We start from the raw sequence: 10,726 nt of genomic DNA, 5'->3' as shown, positions 1-10,726 counted from the left end.
TATATATTCAATTGAGGTAGAATGCTTGCTTTAATTTCTATTTTTAATTGCTAACAAAGTGTAATGGATACCTTGCAGTACACTGGTGCCTTTCTGCAAGAAGGTCTCAGATTTGAATCCTGTTTGTACACAACATCTGTGTGAAAATTTAGTTCAATTTCCACCCACAATTAAAAACATACATGAAAGGTTTGATTTGATCACCAAAATGTGACTTGGGATAATGAGCTGGGACCATCTTACAGCACCCCCAACCCTAAACAGCACAAAACATGCATGAGAATGGCGTAACTAGGACATATTTGACAAGAATTTACGTTTTTAAATGTCAAGCTCTTTAAGCCAATTTCAGACAACCTAATGTTCAAAGTTTTAATTTATTGTTGTATTAAATATTAATCATTTACAACATGAGTTACATAATTCATGTTACTTGTCAAGTTACAATCCAAACCCTATTTCCTACCCCCCCCCCCAAAAAAAATAAAAAAATAACAAAAACGAAAAAAAACAAAGAAAAGAAAAACTGGTCTCATACAAAAATATATCTATTGTATTTATTTCATATGAATACATATATATGTATTTAAATTAAGAATCCCATTTGTTATGACTGTCAATACTGGTACTCTATATAATATATTTTTATCCATCTTAGAAAAGCATCTCCTAAATTCATAATTTTCAAAATTTTAAAAACAAATTCCCATTCAGTATGATCGAATGCTTTTCCAGCTTCCATCGCAATCACAGCTCTCGGTTCAGCGGTGTTCTCTGAATTCTAAAATGTGAAGTAGTTTCCCATTTTCTGTGCCTTGTCGGACTTTAAATGAGACTTTTAACAAGGAGACTGGCTTATAGGAGCTACAAAATTGTTAATCCTTCCCACGTTTTAGGAAAACAACTATTGTAGCTGCTTCTAACCTGGACACCTGGACCTGTCATTCTATGTTATTCTCCTTCCTGTCCTCTCAAACCCCAGCAAAATATGGGCACCAGTGACCCCCCACGACCTGAAAAGAAAGAAGTGAGTAAAGATAATGGATGGATCCGATGAAGTTCATTCTCTCAGCTTATTGTTTTGTTCCACCTCTGTTCTATCTAAATCTCTACAATAATCTCTACAATAATTTTCAAAGTATTTTTATCTTCTTAATAGGTTTCTTTCATTCTTGTTTTCCTATAAATGAGTTTAGCACCCCCCCCCCCCCCCCCCCCCCCCCCCACACACACACAAACACTAGGGGGAGCAATGGTGAAATTCAAGAGGTGTGCTGATTACAAATGGAAGACAGGAGGAGGAGATGGTAAGATGGAGACAACAATGATTAAGAATATTTAATGGCATTTAATGGAAAAATAATAAAAATCAAGAAGTTATGAAAAATAATAATTAAAAAAACAGACAAAACATTTTTTTTTAAATATTTAGCTAATATTTAAAAAAAAAAAACACACACACATGAGCATTTTTCTGTGAACAAACTAACTCCGAACTAAGTTTAAAATGGTAACAATTGGTGATGTGAGGCTTCTTATTAAAAAACAAGTTAGTTATTAGTAATGTTTATTTTTAGTCTCTAAACAAACATTTAAAGTCCAATAAGTCAATGGAACAAATGAGTCAAGTTAAATTAGTTTTGTATCAAGAGTCAAAGCTCTGTAATCCAAAGACAAGCTGACAAGTAACAAGTAACAAGGGATCTTAAATCACTTAGAAGTGCTATTCCTCTTACATGACAAACACATCTAATTCAGTTATCACCGGAAGTCTATTCATCTTTGTGTCATTACCTTTTCCCTTGTCTGCTCCAGGGAATGCATAATCACGAGTCCATCTGTTTTCCAATGGATGTAGGTTTTCAAGCAGTGTTTGCTTCTTTACTGTTTCAGTTCAGTTATTGTTTTCATCTCATATGTCCAAGCCTCAAAAGAAATGGCTTGAAATGAAAATTAATTTCCTCCCTTTTTAAACAGTATTATCCATTTTGGCAGGACTAGCTATTGACAAAAAGATGTGGCAGTATTATTTGAGCATGTAAATGAAACACCATGCAATAAAACAGCAAAAAAAAAAAAAACATCCACAGCATCACAAATACAAACTCCCCAATGTAAATGTTCATTTTGATGATATTTTAAATGAAGCTTATAAAATACAAGAAAATTATAAATCAGGAGTGTATTCAAAATGTATGCAATGGTTTTAACAAAATAGTCGTGGCTTTTATGTTTGTCAGAATAAAAAAAAATACTGAGTCATTCTAAGGTAGTGCAATTCATGTAAAATAAGTAGTGAGACTTTTGCTGGTTGTCTCTCTCTTGCGCTTACTGTAATAAGGATGATTTTGCAATTTTTTACTGTCTTCCATCCATCGATCCATTATCTTTACTCCCTTCTTCCTATCCGAATCGCGGGGGTCACCAGTGCCCATATCTAGCTATCGCTGTGGGAGAGGTGGGGGACACCCTGGACATGTTGCAAGTCCACCACAGGGACACATTGAGACAAACGAGACAAACAGCCATTCAGTCTTTCTCTCACACCTAGGAACAATTTAGAGTTACCAGCCAGCCAAACATGCATATTTTTGTTCTGTGGGAGAAAACCGGAGTACCCAGAGAAAGCCATGCATGAATGGAGAGAACATGCAAACTCCACCCAGAAAGGCCCCTGACTGGGATTTGAACTGGAGACCTTCTCGCTGAGAGGCAGCAGATTTACCAACTGATCCACCGTGCCACCCACTTTTACCAAGTCTTGGTTCAGTAAATTGAAAACTGAACTTGTGGTTCAGACTGATCTACAAACTTGTTTCAACTTTTCACAGACCAGCCTGGTCTCAGAGACAGAGTAAAAGAACATAACTTTCTAACACAATGTTTTGTAGATATTTACAATAAAAACAAGTAACAGTTTCAATTGGCATTTTTTCTGTGAATCAAAAATAGAATTTCCCTAAATTACGCATGGGGTAAAAACGGATGACGTTATAGAATTGGAGCTTATTTCTTGATTTTTCTTTTTTAATCCAGTTATGGTGAAATAGATAACAGAACAGGAGAAACATCAACAATTTTCCAACACGTTTTTCTCATTTGGATCATTTTAGTGCAGATGCACACCATTTTAAGCAGTTGATGATTTTAGTAGCAACAGACACTAAAACCCACATTTTTGGGGGCATTATTTACAACTGATATTTTTTTTACATGCACACAAACAAGAACATGGAAAGACCCATGTTACCTCACTAGGTTACAAGAACATCCACATTATAAATACCCCAAAATACAGTGAAAGAACATTTTTAACTTAGCTATAGATTCTCCCAAAACAACCGTAACTTTTTTATTTTTATTTTTATTTTCTATTTGTCAGTGTTTCAGGCTGAGGCAGAACAGAAAAGAACCCACTGGTGCAGTCAGGACTCGGAGGTCAGGTCTTTAAATTAAATATACTTTGAAAAAGGAAAATAAACGGGCTGAGTGGCAGCATAAACTTACAGTACAGGATCAGCTCAGGATTATACAAGGAATGCAGGAGACATACCAGGAGGTATACCAGAGGATGGACTGACAAAGACTAACACACAGACCTAGACTTAAATACACAGACTAGATGAGACATAATTATAAACTGGACAAGATGCACAGGTGACACAGATCTGGGTGATTAACATGGCGAGACGCAAGGTGACCACAGAGGGCACCATCCTTACACTATTGAACCTAGCAATATTAATTTGCATTCTTTACGCAGGTTTACCATGTCCTAAGTTGACCATGGTGACAATATTAACATGAATGCTCCTGCATGCACCTTGCAGATGTTAGACACTGTCTATCATGCTACGCTAAGATTCATAACTGGCTGTAACTATCGTACCCATCATTACACCCTGTATTCACTGGTTAACTGGTCATCATTAACTTCACGCAGACTCTTGCACTGGAACATTTTCATCTTTTAATCACTTCTTGTTTTGTTTCTTTCATACATCTCCTCCTACAAGTCACTGTGTGAGTGCAGCTACAGCGTGCGCTCTCAGGACATTATTACATGCAGTGTTCCCTCAGTGAGAACTGAATTAGGCAAAAGGGCCTTCTCCTACTCCACTCCTGTTTCCTGGAATATCTTGCACAACGATCTGAAGATGTTGGCTGTGATCCCTCTAAGTGGCTTTAAACATCTACTAAGTTCCTGGCAGAAACCAATGCAGACATGTTCTTGTTTTTAGTTTTCTACATCGCCTTACAACCTAGCTGTTTATTTTTTGTTCCTTTTTAAAATACCATTTTATTTTAACTTGCTATTCTCAATTTGTATGCATCCTTTATGATTGTTTACTGTTGTCTTTGTTCTCTACTGTTGTCATCATTCTTTGCTGAAATCAGGTCTCTCTTGTAAATGAGTCCCAGAGGCTCAATGGGATTAACCTGTATAAATAAAGGTTGAATGAAAGTTATTAACCATTTCCTCACATGACCATTGTTTAATGGTGACAGGATGAGAGTGTAAACATGGTGATGGAGAACAAACTCCAGTGTTTCAGTTTGCAAGGTATGAAGTGGAAGTGGGCATGCTTGAAATAGACTGATATATCAAGCTCTGGACCTTCTGTTTAGAGGGATTCAACTGAAAAGACGTTTTTAAAACTTTCGTTTTGGAAAGTGTTTTTAAAAATATAATGTTTTGCAGCAGAAAACCTTAATTAGTTCATTCATTCAGGTTTAGATTTATTTATTCATTCATTTATTTAATACCATGAGTGGGCGGCACATCAGTGCAGTGGTTAGTGCTGTCGCTTGTCAGCCTCTCACAAAAACATGTTAATTCAGTGGTAACTCCAAACTGTCCCTAGCTGTGAGTGAGTGTGTGAACAGTTTGTCTTGTTTCTATGTGTCCCTGTGATGGACTGGACACCTGTCCAGGGTGTACCCCGCCTCTCACACAGTGACTGTTGGAGATATGCCCTAACTCACCACAACCTGAAAAAGAAAAGCGAGAAAAGAAAATCAGATTTCTTAGTCAGGACAGATCCCAAGACAGCTATAATAGGTGTAGGAGACTGAAGTGAATTAGTTTTGTAATTGCTCAAATTGTTTTTTTTTTTTTTACAAATGCATGACTATTGAAACACACAAACTGTTTCACAGACTGAAAATCGGACTTTATCGTATACTTTTTGGGCATGTCACCTTGCAAACCTAAAGAATAGAATCACTGAAAGAAGTGCTGAAGTGGCAGAAATGCTCAACGATCTATGCAGAAGTCTTCTTTAACTTGACCATGCACGCATAAAGAAAATTTGTCATCTTCACATTCACAAAATGATGCACTGTTTTCTGAAATTGTGTTTCTCCAAAATGTCTTTACAGGCAGCAGCTGACATTTAGTTAGGTGTACAAGGTTAAGTCTGCATACCTTCAGAGAGAGTTTTCTTTCATTTTGATCTATTTTTTTATTCTCCTTATCTTTGTTTGTTCCTGAATGGTTTTCTTCTGTCTTGAACTGAAAGATTAAGAGACGTCTAAACTCCTTTTTTTCATTACCTCTGTTCATTCAGCCTCTCAAAGGCCAAGACAGAAGCAGAACAAATGCGTACATGAATCAAAAGTTGACTGGAACCAACCAGAAAATAATATGCAACAATATGCAATGACCAGGTGTGTTGCTATGGTGAGGAAAATGATTGGCCAGACTAGATTACAGTGTTTGCTTTCCAAAACTGCTTGTCTACACACAGCAGCAGCAACACAACACACACACGCATCCACACACTCACACACAGCTCTGCTGAAATAGGATGGCTGATTGCAGTAGTTTAGCCGTTAAAGCCATTTGAATGGAAATGTGAAATGGAAGTTCATTACCAAAAGTCCCAGGCACCAGCTGTGGAAGAGAGAATGAGAAAAGAGAATGACAACAAACCATGAAGGTGTGTCTCTGTGTGCTTGAAAGGTTCCGGAAGAGTCAAATTGTCAGTTTTGGAGCATTTTTTTTTCTTTTTGCATTTCAAAACATAATTTTCTAAAACAAAATTGTATAAGAACCTATTAAACACATACAAATACTACATTCACTTTTGGTCTGCATACCACTCCCTGTTCGAATTGAAATTTGGGACTTTATCTTAGATTTTGTAATTAAATGTAACTTTAAGTTACATTTTTATTTTACTTTTGTTTTATCCCCAATTTTCTGTTATCTCACAACAAATGCAGTGCAAACAGGACACACCTCTCTGGTATTTAAAACACAGGAAGATGTCTTTTTTTTTTCTTTGTCCCACTATAAAGTGCATTCACTGGCCACTTTATTAAGGATTCAAGGATTCAAGATTATTTATTTGTCATTCCACCACATGTGGTACATATGGTGGAATGAAATTGTGTACACAGGGTCCCAGTTACATCTAACAAAAGTATTAAAATGTAAAAGAAAAACAGTAATAAGATCTAGATATGAATTAAGAAAAACGTTTATAAAAATACACCAAGCACTAGTAGCATAAAATAGTATAAAATCATTACACCGAAGAGCAGCAGGCACATGAGTCTGTGTGAGCAGATGAGTAAAAATGAACACAGCAACATGAAACAGATCAGCAGCATGATGTGATTTTTTTTTCACAGTGATTATCTTGGTTAGATATTCATGAGTCTAACAGCCCCAGGGTAGAAGCTGTTCCTCAGTCTAGTGGTTCTACACTTAATGCTCCTTAACCTCCTTCCTGAGGGGTGCCGGGCAAAAAAAATGTGTGTGCTGTGTGAGTGGGGTCCTTCATGATGCAGGTTGCCCTCTTCCTGCATCTGGAGGTGTAGATGTCTGTGATGGTGGGGATGCTGACTCCAACTCCAATTAGGTACACTTGTTTAATTGATTTGCTTAACACAAATAACTAACCAGCTATTTGCATGGCAGGACGTTGGTGCCTTTAAGCATGTAGACATGGTGAAGATGACTTTCTGAAGTTCAAACCGAGCATCAAAATAAAGAAGAAAGGGACTTTTAAGTGACTTCAGATGTGAGATTGCTGTTGGCACCAGACACGCTGGTCAGGGTGTTTCAGAAACCATTGATCTACTGGGATTTTCACACCCAACTATCTCTAGGGTTTACAGAGACTCATCAAATCAGACGATGTTTTTCCAATCTTTAATTGTCCTATTTTTGTTAGCCTGTGCAAACTGTTGGCTCAGTTTCCTGTTTCTAGCTGACAGGAGTTGCACCCAATGTGATTTTCTGCTGCTGTAATCCATCTGCTTCAAGGGAAGGGTGTCTTGTGTCTTCAGAGATGGCATTCTGCAGACTTTTGTTTGGACAAGTGGTTATTTAAGCTACCGTTGACCTTCTGTCATCTCTAACTAGTTTGCCCAATCTTCACTGACTGCTGATGTTATTCATTCAACCTTTATTTAGACAGGTAAATCCCACTGAGCCTCGAGGACTCATTTACAAGAGAGACATGATTTCAACAAAGAATGATGACAACAATGGACAACAGCGACAACAATAGACAGCCACAAAAAAGGCATACGGATTTTTTTTTTTTTTTTTTTTAACAAATAAGATGGCAAAAAAAGTAACAAAAACAGCTAGATTATAAGGCAAATGTAGAAAACTAAAAACAGGAACATGTTAACAAGGCCTTTTTGTCCACACAAATGATGCTCCCTGGATATGTGTTCTTTTTTTGAACCATTCTCTTTTAACCCTGGAGATGGACATGTATAAAACCTCCCCCACATCAACAGTTGATGAAATACTTTGTCCAGCCCATCTGGCACCGAGAACAACACTACATTCAAAATGATTTTAATCCCCTTTCTTGCCCATTTTAATGCCTGGTTGAACTGTACCAAGTTGTATCTCCCCGCTGTCTGCATGCCTAAATGCATTTAGTTGCTGACATGATAATGGCTGGCAGCACAGTGGCACAACTGGTAGAGCTGCTGCCTCTCAGCGAGCAGGTCCTTGGTTCAAATCCCGGTCCAAGGGCCTTTCTGGGTGGAGTTTGCATGTTCTCTCTGTTCATGTGTGGGTTTTCTCTGGGTACTCCGGTTTCCTCCCATAGACCAAAAAAATGTGTTAGGCTGATCGGTAACTCTAAATTGTCCCTAGGTGTGAGTGAGAGAGTGAATGGTTGTTTGTCTCGTTTGTCCCTATGTGTCCCTGTGATGGACTTGCGACCCGTCCAGGGTGTACTCACACAGTGATTGCTGGACATGGGCACCAGCGACCCCATGACACAAAATGGAAGAAGCAGGTAAAAGATAATGGATGGATGGGCATGTTAATGGCTGAGTAGCTATTTGTGTTAACAAACAGTTAAACATGTGTAACTAAAAAGGTGGCTGGTATGCGTATGTGTATGTGCTACATGTGAAATAGAAAAAATTTAATATTCCAAATTCAACTGTAATAGAAATACTGAACATGTGGCATGATGTGCTCACATGCCCCATTATATCTTTTGTGATACCAGTGTGAATCTGTCAGGGTGAAGTAATCATGAAGTAATCTGTATGTCTACCTCTTGACAGAAACTGGTTTTCAGTAAACTAAATGCTTTAGACCTGTTTAGAACAGTACAGCTCTGTACAGGCAAACTTGACCAACTACTGCAAGTAAATGAGTTTACATTCATCCAGTGGCAACTTACCACTTCAGGCAACATCTTCTGAGAGGCATACATTTTTATGTATTGGAAAATGGGAAATTTGTGCCTTTTATGCTCAAACCATTTAAACTCAACCTTTTAAAGAAGAAACAGAAAAAACTAAAAGCTTTTGTTTTACAAAATCCCCCCCTATATATGGCACCTTGCAGTACTCTTAGTGCAGAGGACCCATGAAAAAGCTGGTTAAGAAATATATAAAATATTAATAATCTAATATTACTGTTCTCTGTATTGATCAACACTCAGTCAAGTGTCATTCCCTAATTTATTGTCATGTAGCTCTCAAGTCCAACAGGGCCTCATGGAGAATTGATAGGTCAAAAGACTGTGAAGCCTTAAGTAATGACAAAAAAATGAGGGTTTTTGTAAAAGTTTTAACAATTAACAACATTAGAGCAATTTCAAGGACCGTAAAAGAAAATTTGTGTTAAATAGCATGAACTGATGAAGGACTCTGTCGTCATTGTGTCCAAAGAACCTGAGCAGAACATTGCCACTTCTTCTGGAGCATTCAGGAAAATGTCTTCCTGTAATGAGATGACCAAATGTTTGTCTGCTACTGAGTCTGACGGGAATTTACTATTGCTTTGTTGCTAAAAAGTAGTAACAAAATAATTTTCTTTTATAAAAGGTGTCTTCAACTCTTTTATTTTTACACAAGTCAATATAATTTTATACTAAAAGCCATATATTTGTTTTTGTCTTTTTGTAGAGACTGGTAGAGGCGGCAGAAGAAGCCCACCTTCAGCATGAAGAGGATCCAGAGCTGCAGGTGATTCTTGATTGTCCATATTAAAATCACTCCAGTCAAATGTAATTTCAATTAAAAATAAAGCACATGCCTTGTTCTTAACAGCATACTAATTAATTTGTTTCAAGAGTAATCTGTTCTGCACAAGTGGCTGCTTCCCCATTAATTCTCTGTAAAAGATAAAGACCTAGCAGATGGTGGGCCTCTGTAAACACAGAAGCTGTCAGTTAATAGAAAAGACATTAGAAATATTTAGTTTGATAAGCATTGACTGTTTTTATGTAGACTGGTGCATTTTTTTATACTCATTTGTACACAAGTTTTAGTTGCTTACAGCGATTTAAAGTCTAGTTGGAACTTTCTTGTATAAAAGCATCAGGGATAGTTTAATGCTGAAATTTGCAGACATCATATATGCAATAAGTGAAAAATGTGAAAAGTCCTAAAATAACTGTATTTTAACAATAATTTCAAAGTCTAGTAAGGTATTTGTAAAGTCATCTGCCATCTTAAGTGGTTAATTGGTTTTAGAAATTCACCATTATTCTCCTAAAACTCGTGTGCTTTATGAATTTTCTATCTTTTTCCAGGAAACTGGATAAGCTTGGATATTTCTGTATTTTGTCCAAACTCTCGATTACTGTTTGGGGGTTGTTTTTTTTCTCTGTTTTATTTTCTTTTTTCAACTGATATAAGTTGTGTTTAGTCATTATAAAATAACTGATAAATTGGCTGTAAACAATAAAGCATAAAAGGAAGTCATGTGAGTTAAGGGAACATGGAATGAGTTTTCCCTTGGGTAATAAACCATACAAAAAATAAACCAAATTTGTTAATGGACCCTAATCTATTGGAAAACAAGCAACTAAGCATCGTTCAGGTTTTGTAAAAGTGGACAGATTTTCTCTCCCACAGTCCATACCTTTTTATAAATGTTGAAATTTGTAAATAATATCTAAGCTCTTGTTTTATTGCCTGGGTTGGATTTTGTTCCTCCATTGTTTCACCAGCTCTAACCAATATGAAGTAAACAATGAATTGCAATGAAAGCAGTCTGATATGTTGCTTTACTTTACTGCAACACAATTTGTGAAAAGTACTTCCTCCCCCCCAAAATAAAAAAAAAACAAAAAAAAAAACATGAATTTGCTCTGGTATTGTACAGCTCGGCTCTCATATTCCTTTTTATACACATTCCGAAATATTCACAAGAAGTTTCTCTTTCTGTTCTGCAGATTTGGGCAAATGCCTTCTGCTAATCACATCCGCATACACCCCCCCCCCCCCC

General features: G+C 36.9%; 1 protein-coding gene across 1 annotated transcript in view; it reads left to right on the top strand.

Annotated features, from left to right (window-relative positions):
• LOC119417259 (voltage-dependent calcium channel subunit alpha-2/delta-3) overlaps positions 1-10,726 on the top strand; it is a 133,575-nt gene that overhangs the window by 37,062 nt on the left and 85,787 nt on the right. The window contains exon 4 of the mRNA XM_037684470.1: positions 9,400-9,459. Within this exon, the coding sequence (XP_037540398.1) occupies positions 9,400-9,459 (60 nt within the window). The remainder of the gene's footprint in view (positions 1-9,399; positions 9,460-10,726) is intronic.

Source organism: Nematolebias whitei, chromosome 11, assembly GCF_014905685.2.
Source record: "Nematolebias whitei isolate Nwh7 chromosome 11, NemWhi1, whole genome shotgun sequence".
In the NCBI taxonomy this organism is placed as follows: domain Eukaryota; kingdom Metazoa; phylum Chordata; class Actinopteri; order Cyprinodontiformes; family Rivulidae; genus Nematolebias; species Nematolebias whitei.
The sequence above is the reverse complement of the archived record's forward strand: the minus strand, read 5'-3'. Positions and strand labels throughout refer to the sequence as shown.